The sequence below is a fragment of the Pithys albifrons genome, chromosome 14, assembly GCF_047495875.1.
Source record: "Pithys albifrons albifrons isolate INPA30051 chromosome 14, PitAlb_v1, whole genome shotgun sequence".
Taxonomy (NCBI): Eukaryota; Metazoa; Chordata; class Aves; order Passeriformes; family Thamnophilidae; genus Pithys; species Pithys albifrons.
In genome coordinates this window covers 2,389,129-2,407,015 of record NC_092471.1, presented here as the reverse complement: position 1 = coordinate 2,407,015, position 17,887 = coordinate 2,389,129, and the positions used below count along the sequence as shown (strand labels likewise).

General features: G+C 46.5%; 1 protein-coding gene across 1 annotated transcript in view; it reads right to left on the bottom strand.

The window, feature by feature from the left end:
• LOC139678559 (connector enhancer of kinase suppressor of ras 2-like) overlaps positions 1–6,111 on the bottom strand; it is a 150,676-nt gene extending 144,565 nt beyond the window's left edge. Inside the window, exon 1 of the mRNA XM_071569454.1 lies at positions 6,048–6,111. Coding sequence (XP_071425555.1) covers positions 6,048–6,111 — 64 coding nt within the window. The remainder of the gene's footprint in view (positions 1–6,047) is intronic.
• Between the last annotated feature and the right edge of the window lie 11,776 nt (positions 6,112–17,887).

Below are 17,887 nucleotides of genomic sequence, written 5' to 3'. Positions count from 1 at the left end.
CTGGTAAAAGGGTTCCCCACAGAGTTCTCAGTGTTGTGGTCCTTGGGGTGTGTCAGTCTTGCCTAAGCAAGGAAACATTTGGAAATTGGGATTAATAGGGCAAGAAAGTCTCTTATTGCTCAGCAGGATCCAGACTCTTGGCAGATTCTTGACATACTGAGCCTCATTTAATGTGGTCTGAAAGTGTCACCCACAGGATCAGTTTATTCTGAATTTTGCCTCCTAATATGAAACCTTGTGAATAGCAGAGCTGAAGGTTGGGCCCCTCTGAACCTGCACTGCCACTCTGCCCTCCCTGCAATGGGCACAACTGGGAGCAACTGGGAGAGAGTCTTGGAGCACATGGAAAAGGTTCCAGGACAGAACCCTGCACAGCAGTGGGGGCTGAGTGTTAATCAAGGAACTTTCTTTACATAATGACCTGCAAGATTAGTTATGCTTGATAAACGTGACTTGAGAGAATTTCATTCAGCTCAGACTTTTCCCTGTGAGCAGAATTACATTCCTGAGAAAGGTCTGAATGTAGATGCTTCATAGATAGGGAAATTTCAGAATGTATTGCTAAATAACCTGATGCTAAATACAGACCATTAAAGTGCTAAATATTGCTGAAATCTTTCTTGGAGATAGTGCTAATCCAGTCAGTTCTTGGAAGATAGATGGCCCAGGTTCTAATTGTTCCTCAAAAGGATGGCAGTAAGAATGAGGTGCTGGTGATAGGGATGCAGAAACACCTCTGCCCAATAATTTCCATGGACAATACCCAGTGGGTAGAGCAGCTTGGCACGACCCCAGCCATGGCTGCAGAGCCACTGGGAGGGCACAAAATGGGCACCTGGACCCAGCAAAGCGTCTCCTTGTCAGTCCAGGCTGAATGACCAGTGATAATACTCAAAGCCCTGGGGGCTCTCAGGCAGCTGCCAGCCCTCTGAGCTCTGCATGTTTTAACCCCTGAGGCTGAAGGGAATGGACAGTTTGTAAGGTGTTGGCAAAGGTGGCACAGGTCTGTGTTTGCTCCTGGGGCTGCAGCTCTGCTGAACACACTCAAACTCTGCTCTCAGGGGGCTCTGCCCACTGCTCCTTACAAGGATTTTTGAGCTTTAGACATTTGGACATGTTCTCCCATGGGTATTCTGGGAGGTATAAACCATGAAATATCCAGGAGAGTTATAATCCCTTTGGGATTGTTTCACATGTCAAAGATGAGGGTCACTCCCCTCAAAAACCATCCAAAGTCTTGTGGAGTTGGTAAAGGTCTTGGGAAGACATGAGGCCACTTTGATGTGGGTGGGCTGGGCACAGAAATTCTTCCAGAAGGGCCTTGGAGTGATTCTCACTTGTATTCAAACAATTAAAACTTGTATTCTGGCCAAACCTGCCCAGACTGGTGATTCCAACACTAAACTGTGGTGGATATCAGGAACTTGATCCTTGAAATCTGGTCTTAACACGTGTATTGCAAAGCAGTCAGCTCTGAGGTGGGCTCTGCTGACCCTCTTAAAGCAAAGAGTTCACTGCACTCAACAGTTGTTGACAAAATTCATTCCTAAAAGGTATAAAAGTCTGAAATGTGTAAGAGAAACGGGAGGGGAATTGCAGCAAGTTGTGCTTCAGGGACTTCTGGTGACAACTGGGACTGTGGTGCCAGTGGAACATGGGAATCCAAGGGGGAGCCACAACAGCAAATTGTTTGCTTCAGTTGTAAAACTGGGAGAGCAGAAGGGAAAGGATGAAACCTTTACTTGAGAACTGCTTGGAAATTCAACACTAATTTTGAGGGCATCTGTATCTGTGGCTCAGATCTCCTCCAAACCTATTTGTCTCCAGAAAGAGCTGAAAGGATGTTATGAAGCCTCCACTTTCCTAAATCAGGTATGACCTCAGTTGTCTCCTCCAGTTCCAAATTGTCCCTTGCGGAATTGTGCTGGTGCCCTCTGGGGTGCCAAGGCCAGGAGGGGTCAGGGAGGGCAGTGCCAAGCTCAGCACCCCCAGGGCTGCCTGTGCTGCAGCTCACAACATCCAGCTGTGCTTCCATCACATTCCAAGGTGTTCCAAGCAGAGGAGACCCCCTGGCTGTGCCACATTGCTCCAGAGCAGGTGGTGAGCTCATGGCAGGCACAGGGAGCTGGGAGGGCTTTGGCGGAGCCCTCCGTGCCGGGAATGTTAACGAGGCCACTCACGTCAGCAGCTCCCTCCCTCCCTTCCCTGCTCCTTCATGAGCCAGCCTGAAATCAGGGAATTACATGCTAAGGAAAACCCTTCAGCTAAACATATAATTATTCTGCACAGGATCAGTGCAGCACAGTTAATCAGTTTAGCAACTGAATTAATTTTTATTTTTTCATGTCTGCATCTCCCGTTGAGAGTGGAGAAATTCTAGATTTAAAGGGGAGAAAAATGGCTTGCAGTTGTGAAATGAGTGTCTAAAGCAGAGAGAAAGCTCCACTGAAGGCTGTTTGGGCAGACAAACCTGTCAGTCCCCCAGCCTCTGAATGGCAGGCTCCGTGTGGAGTTATTACTTACAGGTACTTAGGAAATAGCTGGATTCCCATTTTAATTTTCAGCTGTTCAATAACATTCCACTCTCTGGCAGTCACAGCTGTATTTCATTGCATTGTGTTTCGTTTCATTTCATGGGGCTGCTTTGAAAAGTGAGTATTTATTTAATCAGAGGTGTCACTTCCCTGTAATGAATTCACATTTTAAATGACCTACTTGTAAACTGCTGCCCTGAGGAAGCACAACCTCTTCGGTGCTCTGAGTTGGGAAAGTGCAGGAACACCTTTTAGATTCTACTTACAGTGGGAACACAACCTGAGATGCTTTTACCAACTCAGTAACACATCAAAAGCAACCAAAGTCTCCAGGGAAAGCATTCCAGATGCACCTACTGAACTAGAGTTGGTCATTTACTCACATTAATATGTTAAACTTACAGGGAAAACTCACCACATTAGAAACTACTCTGACCCTTAAAGTACTTGCAAACTCTGTGGTCAATATTTGCTCTCCAACAGGGCCACAGTGGAATGTGAGGAAGGCAAAGGTTTTTCTTAAAATACCTTTTGGGTCCTTAACCCCAGAAAACATGGAAGTTATGTAAGGAATGGGTGTGTTCCAGGGGAAACACTTGTTCATTTTCTGAAGTAAAAACCATTTAGAGGCATTTAAAATTTTGAAGGAAAAAGAGTAGTGACTGAAAACTGATGTTAAGAATATTGCCATAGTTTTCAGCTCCCTCAGAAATATTCCTTTTCACCACAGTGCCTTCTGCTGCATAACTGCCAAACTTGCCAGACCATTTTTGTGCAAAGGCAATTTCTTTAACACAGAAGTGCCCAGAGTTTTAACTTCTGGATGCTCTGTGAGCCTCAGGAATCAGTTCCTCCAGACTTGCATGGCCTTTTCAGGTTGTCCACACCATCAGATGCAGCTCCCTAATTGCATTCCAGCTGAATGGGCTCCCCAGAGAGCAACTGTGGATAAACACAAGATGCCAACTTGTCATAATAATGTTCCTTACAGCCTACCCAGTTTCACTTTTCTGGCAAGTAACATTTCCTTAAGGGAAAGAACAGAAGGGTGTCTGCTCTTGGGGGGGCTCAGACTCAGATCTCACGCTGCAACCACGACACATTCTGGGGCCTCAGGTCTCAAACCATTAACATCATTTCTGTGCTTTTCTTCCATCTCCTTTAGAATTATTTGATGTTGCTGGTACTCACTGCCAGTTTCAGACCATGTCCTTTGCTAGCAGATTTTAAAAGTTACAATGGCTCCAGTAATTATGAGAAATGCAAGTTTAAAAAGTGGATCTCTGTGATTTCCCTCTGAAATATAATTTATTATCGTTACAAATAAAAATTATTGTGCATAGATATATTTTAAGCCCCACTAAAAGGTATATTATGGTTGCAATATTTTTTATATTGTTTATTTACATGTTGCTGTCTCTAGTAAAGATAATATTGCTCATTCATAAAGTGGCAATTTTTCTCAAATGCCTTTAATTTATCCTTTACTGCTGTCAAAGAATTGCACCTTTCAGCGTATAAAAACTACCCTATGACTGGAAATTACTGGCTGTGCAGACCTCCGACCTCTCTGACACATGGATTGAGCAGAATGACTGTATCCAGCTGTATCCAACCCAGCTGAGCCACAGGACACAGGGAAACACAACTGGGCCATTTCCCCCAAGTAAGGTATTTACAAGTAGCTTTGAACTAATTGTGCTCCCCTGCCATTCGTGGGGGTCAAGTCTTTTCCTTGGCTGCAACTGAACTCTGCACTGGAAAAGATAAAAATCCTTGGATAAAAAGGAGGGGTGTAATATTAGTGTGGGGAAAATGGATGGAGGGGCAGCTATTTGGGGTCTGCAGCTCCAGTCACCAGGGAAAATAGGGATGTTTTGAACACTTCAGTGTCCATGGCATTGTCCCTCTCTGTGCCCAAGCCCAAGGCACAGCACTGCTCCCTCTGCCTGCTCCAGATGTCCCTATGGATGCAGTGTGCAGGCTGGGAGAGAAATCCAACCGGCAGCACCTCCAGACATTCCAGCCCTTGTGTCTGTGTGACCCTCTTGCTGCCCAGGCATGCACTGCCCACCATGGATCGGCACTGCCCGAGATGGAACTACATTGCATCCAAAAGGATGAAAAAGTAGCAGGAAGTGTTTTTAATTCTAGCAACAAGTATTCTGCTCACTCTGGCATTTAATTTGCATTATAATCCAAGTAATGAGTTAAAATAGCAGAATGAGCTGTCCACTTTTTAACTCTTTAGTCTACTGAACATCGAGGTGTGGAGCAGAAAACTCTCCCCTGCACGTACATTTGGGGATGATATCATGTAATGCCATCGGAGCCTGGGAATCAATCCTGGACCTAAAGGTTTCAGGGCCATCCTGCTGACCTGCTTGAGCCCTCCCAATGACCCTGAGCTCCCAAACACCTGAGAAAGAAAGTTCATACATCCCCCTGGATCCATCCCACTGCCTTCACAGCACTCTGTGCCTGTCAGACAGTAATTAGCTCATGCTGCTAACGAGCCTGATGAGCACCTAAGCAGCCCAATTTCAGGCCAGTATGGAGATGTAGCTCAGCAAAATGAGATCAGAACCAATCCCTTGTTAATGACAACACTTTGAAAGCTTTAGGGACGTTCCTGCGGGCATCCAATGCAGCCCCTCCACTGAGTTCGGTAATCACATTACAGGAATCATTGCCCTGAGTAACACACACCCCAAATCTGCACCTCTCCTTATGTAACAGAGATCCCCCGTGGCAGGAATTGTCTGTCTGGCAGACAGACAGCCCACCAAGAGCCCTGTAAGCCAGCCCTGCTGCATCCCACGGCGGGAACACATCGTGCCCGCTCCGGAGGGATTCAGTGCCCCCCTGCCCTCCCTCCCTCCATCCCGGGGCGCTCGCAGTAGCCGAGCATCGGCAGGCACAGCATGTCAGCGCTGCCGGCTGCGCTGGGAATGTGCAGGGAAAGCAGCATTCCTGCCAAGTTATCCCGCCGAGTTCCGCCGCGCTCAGCCCGGCGGTGCCCGCGGTGCCCGCGGCACTCGGGGCACGACAGCCCTGGCCACGGAGCCCAGACAGGATGGGCACATCGCGACATGGCACCGAGGGAGCACATCCCTGGTCCGGCGGCACCTCACGCTCCTTGTGGTACCCGAAACTACAGCCAAGTGCTGCACAGCCACTGCATCACATCACCTGATGTGAGCAAACCAGACCTAATCAGGGCACATTTAAAGCAGCCGAACATCCCCACGTTCCTCCGTGCCAGGCAATAATGGAGCCGTGAGACACAAGCACTTTGTGCCCGCATTGCCCACCGAATAATGCGTTTGCAGCCGCTCGGCAGCGATTCCAGCTCTGCCAGCCCTGCCAGCCTGCCCGCAACAACTACTGAGCAAAGCAACACACGCATCGGCAGGACCGAATAAACTCTTCCCAAAACAAAGAATACCACAGCAGACATGGAAATCGCAGGGATCCAAAGCGCAGAAAATACACGGCAATAAATGATCCTACCTTTCATCCAATCCACTACTTGCTTGGGCGTCCACTTGCTAATAGGTTCCATAACGAGAGCCATCATCGGATCACTTTATCACTCACACCAAAATCAGGGGGAAAAAGGAGAGAAAAAACCATATCAGAGCATGGCTGGGCTGAGCGAGCTGTCGGCTTTCCCAGCGCAGTTCAAAGCGAAGCCGATGCTTTGTCCCTCCAGGTTCCTCCTGCACTGATTCAGTAATGTATAAAATTGCACGGCTCGATCAGCTGTGGCGCCTCCCCCAGCGCACAGAGCCTGCAACAGCCCGAGCTGCGAGCCAGGAAATGGTGCAGTACGTACGGGCTCCCACCAAAGCTCTACCCACTGAGCCACTTCTTGCTCTGGCACAAGCACAGCGGGCACAGCACGCCGGGCGCGGGAGCCCCGCCAGCCGCCGAGTTTAAGGAGCTTTATTGCAGCGAGCCCTGCGATCTTCATCGGGGGAAATGTCACTACTGTAACTTGATAGCAGATTGTCTCGGCTCCGCTGTGAATATGCTGACTGTGGCTGGGCTCGGAGCGGAGGCAGAAACATCACAATATCGCTCGGCATCTGGCAAAATGCTGAGCAGCTCCATCTTCACAATGCGAAATGTTGCTGGAGTCTTGCACTATGTAATCATGCAATTCAGAACGTCGAACACAGGAGGAAAAGTCTTACCCAAGAAAAAAACTGCTGGAAGAAAACTCTTTTTTCTGGCTGCATTCAGAGCCAGGATATTTGCCCCTGTGAGCTGCTCATTTTGCAGGGAAAGAATGACAGCACTGGGGAGTCGATTTGTACTGTACAGCACTTTGGAGAGACAAGTACATCAAACATTTTGACTCAGCACTGGGACCTCTCCCTTTCATTATGAAGGAGAGAATCTTTTCAATATTCCCAATCCCAAAGTTTACTACCCTTCCAACAGAGGAAGGTGAAACCTTTCAATGAGTTGTGCCAAAGAGCATTTTTTGGACCCATTTGTGACTCTGCGCATCATGCAGCACAACTTCTGCATCCTGTGGTTGAGGATGTGCATTCTGACTCTGGTCCATTGTCCAAGATCTTTTATCTTAGGGGGAGAAACTCAGATTCCAGACAAAAAGGCAGAACAAAGCAGTTCCACCTTTCCCCTCAACAATCTTTCATCTGCGCCCTTTTCTTCCTGTGCTGCCCCGAGTTCCCCCAGCACACCAGGGGAACAGGATGATGTTCCCACACCTGCTTCCCCCCACTGGGGTTGGGTTACAGCCATGCTGAGATCTGACCTCTCTTGCATAGAGGGGAACATGAAATACAAATGGAATATTTATCCTAGAATCCCAGAATGGGTTGAGTTGGAAGGGACCTTAAAGCCCATCCAGTCCCACCCCTGCCATGGGCAAGGACATCTTCCACTGTTCCAGGTTGCTCCAAGCTCTGTCCAACCTGACCTTGGACACTCCCGGGGATGGGGCAGCCACAGCTTCTCTGCCCAGCCTGTGCCAGGGTATCACCACCCTCCCAGCCAGGAATTCCTTCCCAATCTCCCACCTAACCTGCCCTCTGGCAGTTTATGCTGTGCCCTTCAGGGTACTTTTTTCTGTAGTTAAGGATGCAGACAGGCTTCCCCTTTCCCCTCCTGAGACCTCCACAGAGCTGTACTGCTCCCAGCTCAGTGATGCACTCTGCCCCTTTTTATTTTCCTTTTGCTCTGGGAAATGGTGTGATTAGTATTCTGTGATGGAGCTGGAGTGCTCAGAGCACAGATCTCCTTCACAAAAGGATTCACATCAATTCTCCAAGAAGGCTGAACAGCATGTCAGCTTCCTCCCTGAGTTTTGGGAGACCACTTTCAGGAGCTTTAGTTCTGTCCAAATAGCTGTTTACAATGGGCATAATAATGACAAAGCTTTCAAAGGCACAATACTTCTCTTTTTAGGCAATAGAGGGCCAGAATTGAGAGTGAATATTTCTATTAGCTATTGGAAACTGTGCAAGTTGTATTGGGGCTAATCTTTATTAAAACACTTAGGGGTTTGGTTTTTTTAAGCTCAATACAAGCATTGAAGAATTTGAGATAAGCTATGCTGGGTATGAATTTGGTATTCTGACACAATTACTCGAAGGAAAAAAATCCTCATTCATGATTGTTTGGAATATTTCCCTAATTCCTGTCATTTGACAGACATTCTGTCAATGCCCTGTTGTCTCACATTTACTGTCCGAGCTTGACTGGGCAGACTTTTTATATATTTTGACATATTTTTGAAAGAGGATGGAGCCTGAATTCACAGCTCATCAGTGTCAGTGAGCATATTTCCACTCATTTGAATTGTCCTTGGATGACAAAAGAGGCCCCAAACTATTGCTTTAGAATAGAGATTTCCATTTCCAGAATGAGAACTTTCTAAATCTTTCATGTCCTGTTACAGAGGCTCCTCCTGACAAAGATGGTTTGCATTTTCCTTCATTCATACTGTTATTCACCACCACGGTTTTAGTTCAGGTAGTAACTATAATTCATCTGAAAGACCTTGGCTGGTAGATAATCTCCTGTGATTATCTTTATTTTTGGTACTAGTCGTGGTTTGTCTGTATTTTAGGCTTCTACAACCTTCACGAAAACTGTCTCCTTTTTGTTCCACTTCTTGGAATAAAATATTTACAGCTGCTGAAAACAGTAACTGTTTCTGTGCTTCCTGAGCAGATGATTTATTCAGCTTCATTCTCCATTGCACAGATTGGTGCTCGTGGCCCTGCTTGGTCACGAATCCTCCCAGCCCAGAGAGATGTTCCCTCACCTCCTCCCACGTGTTCCTCGTGGCAGCCCATGGATGGTCGTACTGGGCATTTCCTCTGCCCCCTGTTTTGTTATTTCAAGAAAGGTTTATTCCTCACACCCACGAGAATGTCACAGAGCACGAGAAGGCTTGTCTGGGTGAGAAGAGGAGCCTGTGATGGACCACAGGGCTTGGGAATGGATCCAACTTGAGAAGGACCTGGGGCCAAACAGAGGCAATTCAGGCAACTTTTCAGGCAGGAGCTGGGGCCAAACAGAGGCAAGGTGTGTTCAGGCTATTCTGTAACCAGGGTCCAAGGCAGGTCAGAGCCCTTTTCCTTACAGGTTGTCCACTGTGCCAGGTGAAGGAATGGCTCTGGAATGAGTAACCATGGAATCTGTCCCCCATTGCACCGAGCCCTTGCCCTCATCCCTGGCAGGTTCCAAACCACCTCACCCACAGCTCTTGTCACTCAGGGGCCACTGCAGCGAAATCAAGCTTGAAAAGTCAGGGAACTTTGTTAAAAAAAATAAGCAAGGCTCTGTAATCTGTAATCCCTCAAGCTATTCCCTGTGTTTTTCTGTGCGTTTGTTGCCAGGCTCCTGCTCAGATCTCTCCCCCAATCCACTCAGCATCGCTGCCTAATGCCGACATAAAAGCAACAATGCATTCCCATGACTGTGTTTTTCTTCCAGGCTGAATGTAGCAAATCAAGAGAAAAAGATCAAGGAACATCTTTCTCACTATTATTCTATCTAGGTCATGTAAATGAGAAATACTTTCTGACTGAAGTCTGCAAAGCATGGGAGCAAAGCGAGGCGTTTGGAGCAGAGCAAGGGAAGGAGCTCCCACCAAACCAGGCAAGGCTGTTGTCAAAGGCCTCTATAAAATAATCTGGTAATTGCAGGCCATAATCAGCACCATCCTCCTGGACAGCAAAGGCCTAGGGCTGAGCAGGCTGCTGGAAATGTTGGAGTCCCTCCTTCTTCACAGCCACAACGCTGGGAGCGCTTTAGCTTTTGAGCACTGCCTGGTGGCTCTGGGATTGCTAATTAAACCATCACTCTCTGGATTTTCATGGCCACTGTGGGAGGCACTTCAATGTTCTCATGTATTTCATGGCCAGTGATAACTTTCCAATTAAGGATTATGCTCAAATCTGGTTACAAAGTCAGCCCAACGCTTAGAACAACCACACATTTCTTGCAGTTTTCCTTTGGTGACAATTATTCTCATATTCTTTGATGAAGAAATAACACATATGATGTGAAAAAGTCCTTTATGAGCAGGGTAGTTCAATAAAATCTTGACATGGCATTTGATGTCCATTATGGAAAAACTCGAGCATGCAGTTCCAGATTAAATAAGTCATGAGTGCCCCGGAAAAGTGGTCTGTGGTGTTGTAACTTAGGACATCTATAATTTATATTATTAATGGAAATGTAAGCAAAATCTCTAAGGAAATGACTATGGAAGTCTTGGTTATCTTTAAAGTTTTTATCATGTAACATTCACATATTATACAGCTGCTTTTTGTGGAAAATACCTTTTTTTTTTCAAAAAATGAATGCAGCTGAATTATTAGTGTGGCTCAGTCCTGTTCTAAGCTGGGTTCTGCCTGATGCTGCCTCCACGTACCCTCTTCTTTGCCTCACAACCCCCGAAACTCTCCTTTCAAAGATGGAGGGCAAGAAAACAGCCTTGGGGGAATTTATGTGAGAGGAATAAATCTTGTGCTGGGAGGAACAAAACCCAGCTCAGGTTTGTGATCGGGATCAACAGATCCTCCTGTTTGGTGATGAACTTTTCACCTTACCCAACCCTGGCTTTGCAGGCTGGGTTTGGGTGCCCTCCTGTAGGCTCTGGGGAGCTGGAGGAGGCTCCTGTGCCTGGAGCAGCCTGTGCAGGGGCTGGGAGGAACAGGAGGGCAGGATCACTCCCAGCTTCCAAAAGCACCAACAAGAAGGTGCTACACGATCCATCAGTCCTGCAGGTGAGGGCTCTGCTGGTGTGCCCAGAGCAGCTGTGGCTGCCCCATCCCTGGAGTGTCCCAGGCCAGGTGGGACAGCGCTTGGAGCAGCCTGGGACAGTGGGAGGTGTCCCTGCCATGGATTGAGATGAGCTTTAAGGTCCCTTCCAACGCAAACCATTCCATAATTCCCGGATTCCGTGATTCTCCAACTCACACCGCAGCTGGTGCTGGAGATCTCTCACCCAGCAGCGGCACCAGCCTGGCTGTGCCCCCCGAGGTGCCCGGGCTGTGCCCCCCGAGGGGCTCCCCGACCCGAGCCCCGCACAGCGGGGTGATGATGATGATGATGATGATGATGATGGTGGTGATGATGGTGATGGTGTTCCACATTCTGGAGTGCCACCTACTGGCACCGCACCCGGCTCAGCCGCCACCGAGCCCCGAGCCACGCTCCGGGCACGCAGCAGCCTCCTGATGAACGCCAATTAATTAATTAATTCATTGTTTTAATGAATTTCATTTTCACTGCTGCTGCTGCTTATTGTCACGACAACTTACAGTGTTCCCTCCCCAGGTACCCACTGCAGTCTCTGCTCTTCAGTCTCAGGTATTAATATTCCAGTTTTTTCATGGAGCCTCATTAGAAATTTATATTTTTCATGCTCCATTAGGTGATACAACTGTTTTATTAATGTGCATTAGTCATAATTCATGATACTTTACATTAATTTGGTATTAAAACACCCTTGACAAATGGTTGGGAAATCTGGGCTAACATTACAAAAATGCAAGAAATGCTCAGTTTTTCAGGACTGTAGAGAAATTATATCATAATCACGTGCTAGAAAATATGTCTTGACATCACCGAGATGGTTTTGTGTGGTGCTTTCATCTTACTGTGTTTGTGTTCACAAAAGCTCCTGCTCTGATATCTCTTGAGAGTGAAGTTCTCTGTTAGGGCACAAATCATGGACAGAGGCACTGCAGATTTAATCCTCTCTTGCATCACTCTCATCATAATACCCTCCATTTTGTTCAGAAGTTGCCCTCCAGGTATGTTGCAATCAATAAAAATTTATCTAAAACAGCTTTTCCAGATTAGATACCTCTGGGAACAAACCCCCACTTTTTGCAGCCAGATGCAGAGTTTTAAATGCACCTTCAGTGTGTTCATGTCAAAGGTATCCTGTAAAAATTACTAAAGAATACAGTTCTTGCTTAGTATAAATCCACTGATTTAGACACTGTGGAGTCACAGTTGGGATAATGGTTTCCCATGGAAGGTGAACTCTGTTCTTTGCCTCAGACAACAACAGCTTTCCTGAGCAGAGGACTCTGGAATATTGTTGTCAAATTAAGGGAAGCAGGTTGTGTGTTTTCAATCTCTTGCCAACATCACCAACACGTTTACAGGCTCCCAAACAGCTGCAGGTAAGAGGGAATGCTCCAGTCTGTGGATCACTGGGACAGCCTTCAGAGCTGAGAGACAAGAGCTGGTGAAAGAGGCTCCAACCCTGCCAAGGAAAAGGATGTTTTCATACGGAGATTTGGGCCACCACAACCAGTCACAGCCTCATAAACTTCATCAGGACAGAGATATTTGGGGAAATCTTGACTCTGGGCTGCTGGGAAGCACAGGGTTGGAAGTGCAGGGGCCTCATCTGCTGAGCTTCTCTTCACTTTGCCACCACCACTTTGGCAAACACTGCAGAGATCCTTTGTTGCTGTTTTTCCACCCAGAATTCCTCCAGGAATAACTATTTTGCTAAATTCAGAACTGACCAGAGAGTGTAACTTAATTGAGGAGAAACAGGAAAATATCTTCCAGCAAGTTTATTTGGTCTCACAGGCAGCTTCAGAGGGGATCCTGGAGCACTGGGCAGGCCGTTCCATGCTCATGGATTCACTCTCTCCATTCAGCTTTCCATAACATTCAGCTTGAAGTGTTGACACTCACAGGGTCAACACGAGAATTTCTGAGGGCAACACCAAACAATTCCTTTCCAAAACATGTTCCAGCTCTACAGAAATCATGGGGATCAACGGCCCTCACTATGTAGGTGTTCTGTAGATCAAACTACACTTCCAGAACTCTTCTTTCTGCCCCTAAAATCTTTGCATTTCTGGAATTTAAAATTTGAGTGCTGTTAACTCCAGCTTCTCTTCTTTACAGAAAACAAAATATTTGAATATTTATTACTACAATGTGTTCAGTTTCCTGTCAATATATCCATATTCATTTCTATACAATATCGTTTATGTTTGCCATTGCCCTTCTTCTAGTAAATAAATTGAAAATATTTGACAAAACCAGAAGAAATGCTCAATACACATCCTCTGCAAGAACCACATAACAGCTTATAAGCAATAAACCATCTGCCTCTCACTGCATTAGGTAAACCATATGACTTTGGAAAAAACCCAGTAATAATGGAAAACTTGACAACAGTAGTAAAACTTCCAAAGTAATGATAGCAGATTCCCTTGTTATTCATTATTTTCTGGCTGAAAAGTTGGCTTTGAAGCAAAACTGCCCATTGATTTTCCTCCTGGGCTCAGGGAACCTGGTCTGTGTATTTTGTGTAACGTTCCTGGTTTGGAGGAAACATCAGCAACGTTGCAAAGGGCCTTGTTTTGCCATGGAGGGACCCTCAGTCAGGAGGGAGAGGAGGGACAAGCTCAAGTTCAAGTGCTCAGGAGAGCTTGGGGTGCAACCCAGGCAATGGTGGGGAGAACTATTCCACTTTTTGTGTTCCATCATTGTGTTCTTCTCCATCATCCCATGGCAAACTCTGTCTCACAGAAGTACTTGAACACAGAGTCATTTTGCCTTGCAGAGATATCTGGTGGGGTCACCAGGATGTGCTGGCAAGGAGAATGTCAGAGTCATAACATTGTGACAATTATTATCATGCCATCTTCGTTTTTCTGTGCGATTTTGGGTCCAAGTTTGTCTTTCATGTTGCCAAGTGACTGGTGACAGGCAAAGCTTTTCTTCAAGGCATTCTCAAGATGGCTTTTTCTTTATCTTAACATCTCAGCAAAGCCCTGCTATTATTAGGTCTCTCCAATGCCTTGGTTAAAACCTCAGAGATTATGCCGCTACTTTATAGTCCAGCAGCCTCTTCATTCTCCATGTTTAGTTAGACTCAATATTTGCTTGGAGAACTGGCTGTGCAGTGACTGCAGAGACTTTCCCAGTGTGTGGCTGGAACCAAAGTTTGTGTTGCCTTAACGTTGTGAGCAGAAAAAGAGATATAATAACCTGAAAGCCAGAGAAAGGAAATCCATGTAGGCTGTGAATGCCTGCCAGCCTCACCTGCCATCAAAACAGCCACTGCAGCCTTCTCCACATTCCCCTCAGAGAATTCAATACCTGGAGCTTCCCATCCTGCCCCTGATGTGTCTGGGAATGATGAAACACTGGGTTTTAACAGAGCTGGGAGTTTGGATCCTCTCTGGAGTAACTGGCACGAGTTAAACACTGAGACAGAAGGATGAGGAATAAAAAGGTCTCTTGCCTTCAGCCTGTCTCCCCACATTAACTTGATCTGCTGTTCAGAGACCATGAAGATGATGGTGATGTGTCCTGTCGTGTTTTGCTCTGCATCCAGCAGCGTGGCCTTTGCTCTTCACCAGGAGCCTTTGCATCAGCATCCAGCCTTCCTCCCGGAATTAATTCCTCAGGACTCTCCCCTCACTCCTTGCACTGCACACAGCTCTGCTCTCTCTTCACATGCAATGGTAGCTTTATTTTTAAAGAGCTTGGGAAGCAAACAACAACATGTTTTCCTCTTGGACAACCTGAAACCATGTTAGATGGTGACAAGACGTGCTCTGATCAAGCCAGGTAGGTATAAACTAATTACCCAGAGCTGGCAAGCTCTGTAGCTGTTTTCAGAGTCAGCTTTCATTTCTCTCTTACTCCCTTGTAGTCACAAATTGCACGAGCTGTGCTCCAAAATAAAGACCTGCCATCCAGAAGCTGTGTTTGTAGCAAGAGCTGTCAGAACCCTGAGCCAGCTGCAGCTTCTGCTCTCTCTCCTCCTCCCAGCCCACAGCTTTTCCTTCCATCTGTGGGTGTCCTGCCAGCTCTGCAGCCACACACAGTCCCCCTGCCCCGCTGAGAGGACAGTCTGGGCAGGGTGTTCTTCACCACCAAAGAACCTCCACAGCCCTGCCATTAAAATCTGGGAATATCCTTTTATCTTTCCTCATTCCAGGGTTCTTCAGCTAGTGCAATTCTGGAAATACTCTCTAATTTCTGATATCTCCAACCTCCAGAGTGTTTCCCCAGGACATGTGCCCTCTCAGCCTCACAGCAGCTCTTTCCCTCTCAGGTGCCCCTGAGGAGTCCTTTGCAGTGTCTTCACAGTGAGACAAACCTGCATTTTTAGCTCTGCTCTTACTGGGGCTTGTTTTGCCCCTGACAATGATCAGCAATGCTCCCTAAAGGCTGCAAGTATCCAAACACCCAACGCTAAGAAAAGGAGAGCAGACTTTTAACACAGCCCTGCCCCTGCCCACACTTTGCTCTGGGTGCCCCTGCATGCCCAGCAGCAGCTGCCCAGGTCACGGGGGTCACTGGGTTTGTGCCCCACTGTCACGGGGGTCACTGGGTTTGTGCCCCACTGTCATGGGGGTCACTGGGTTTGTGGGGGTCACTGGGTTTGTGCCCCACTGTCATGGGGCTCACTGGGTTTGTGCCCCACTGTCACGGGGCTCACTGGGTTTGTGCCCCAAGCTGCTGTGGCTTCCCAGCTGAGTCCAGCCCAGCAGCTGCAGGACAGAGGGTTTCTCTCGAGGAAAACCCCTCCTGCACTTGGAGCTGCTGTGCTTTCATTTCTCAGTTCAGTGCAGTAGCAGCAGCAGCAATTTTGGGCTACAAAGCCCCTCAGCAGGTGCCCCCACTGTGAGCCAGTGCTGTGGAAAGGGAGGACAGGTGAGAAACCTGCTCAGAACTAGACCCTTAGTGCACAGTCCCCTGTGCCTTCTGCCTGGGAGAGCTCGGTGATCTCAGTGACTATCTGAAGTCATAATGTTTAAATAAAAATCAAACTCATATATTCCAATATTATCTCTCTCTTCCTCATAATTCCTCCAAGACTAATCTCATGGTAATAACTTTCCATCACATGAACTGTACATTTAACATCCTCTTAACTCTTTGGGGAAGGGGTGTATCTGTGCAGCTGCCTTGAATTAATTTGAGAGGGTGAGAGAAACCACCGATTTCATTCATCTCTCTGTGAAACTATTCATATTCTCTCCATCCATGATTTATAAATCCATTTTGCATTCCAAACTGAGCCTCACACCGTCACTGCTGGTTAATGCTGCCTGCCCATTTCCCTGATGAAGTGCCACGTTCGCTGCACTTCTGCATCCCATCTCTTTAATAAAGTCTAATTTCTCCAATCATGTATCTTCTGGGGAAGTTCTCCCTCCTTTTGTAGAGCTCACCACTTTTGTTGTACTGCTGCTTTCTCACAGTACATCATCAGGAAACTCCACAGAACATTTCTCAGATTAATTGAACGTTCTGCCCATATATACAGATATTTATAATCTCCTGGGGGAAAAACTGGTTTAGTGCTTTTTCACAGCACAATTCATTTTCTTATTTCTACTTATTCACAGAAAATGTTAGGATTAAAAATAGCTTAGGCTGAAAACTTTGTTGAAAGCTTTTTCCCCCGGAATTATAAATCACATGATTTTACACTTAAACAAAAATATGTATCATTAGCTGTGAAAAAAAGAGATTCATTTTGAAATATATTAATTCCTTGCAGACAGCCCTGTGCATTGTTTGCTAACACATCTTAGATGAACTTTTCTGCTAGGACATTGTCCTGGTTGGAATTCTAATATACAAAGTAGGATGCAAAAGTGAATTCTTTTGCTGTTAAAGTACCCCTGGAGCCCAAACTTTCCAGGAATTGTGACTCCTATTTTTCCTGCCTTTCCATTTTGGGTCACTGCTTGCAGGCTGTGACCCTGTTGGTTGAAAGAGCATTTTCAAATGTTTATCACAAATGCATGTCCTGGACAGTAAAATGTCCCCCAGGCAGAGAAATGTTTTATGCTGAAAATAAGCATTCCCTTCTGCACAGTTTTAGCTGTATCAAGTTAATAGCCCTAAAATATGACTTGATTTGAATCCCAATTTCCATGCACGGCTTTGCCAGCGCAGCACCTGGAAAGTGATACAGGATCAGGACAAGCATCCACAGCCTCAGCATCTGGATGTGACAGGGAGAGGATTGGTATTAGAAAGCAATAAAAAAGAATTACATTGCCATTTTCTGCAGCTCAGGTCACCACCCTTTATGGGCCTGTTGGGTCAGCCTTGTGGTTAAAAGCCAATCATGACTATTGGAGTTTTCCTTCCCAGTCAGTTGTGTCCCTCCTGTGTCCCAGAAATTTCAGCAGGATCACGTTTCTTAGTTTGCTGAGGAAAATATCATCATTCAGTATTAAAAATGAGCATAGTAAAGTCTCATTTATGCCCATGATGAATTTTGCTGCCTGGAGTAAAAAAACCCCTTTGGAGTCACAACTTCCCCTTTCTTCTTACAGCCACAAGAGTGAGGGCTGTGCAATCAGAATGTATTCATGTACTAAAGCTCTTAAGCACAGCATAAGGGCCTGCTTGGGCTTGGAAAGTGGTTATGCTAATTAGCTGAAATTTGCAGGAATTTGACTCAATAGGAACAACTTGACATTTAGTCTGAAAGGTCTAAATGTTTCTGTAGAGTTCAGATACCAACACTGCTGGTGAGACATTGCTTTATTTCCCCTTGTTCACAACATACCAAAAGTTCATTTGCAAACGTTTCCCTAAATTAAAATGCCTCTCCAGGCAGCAGCCACAGATCCCGACTCCGTGGAATCCCTGGAATAGCCCCTGCCGTGAAGTTGGGCTGTTTGCTTTGCCTGAGTCCTCCCTGGCTGTGGATGCTCCCAAATGTTCCCTAATCCTTGCAGAGGGCACAGCCCGTTAACACGGGAAGGTGTAGAGGGATTTCTTACAGAAAATGCCCATGTGAGTGACCCAGACTGTATGGACTCTGTGAGACTGAAGCATCTACCAGC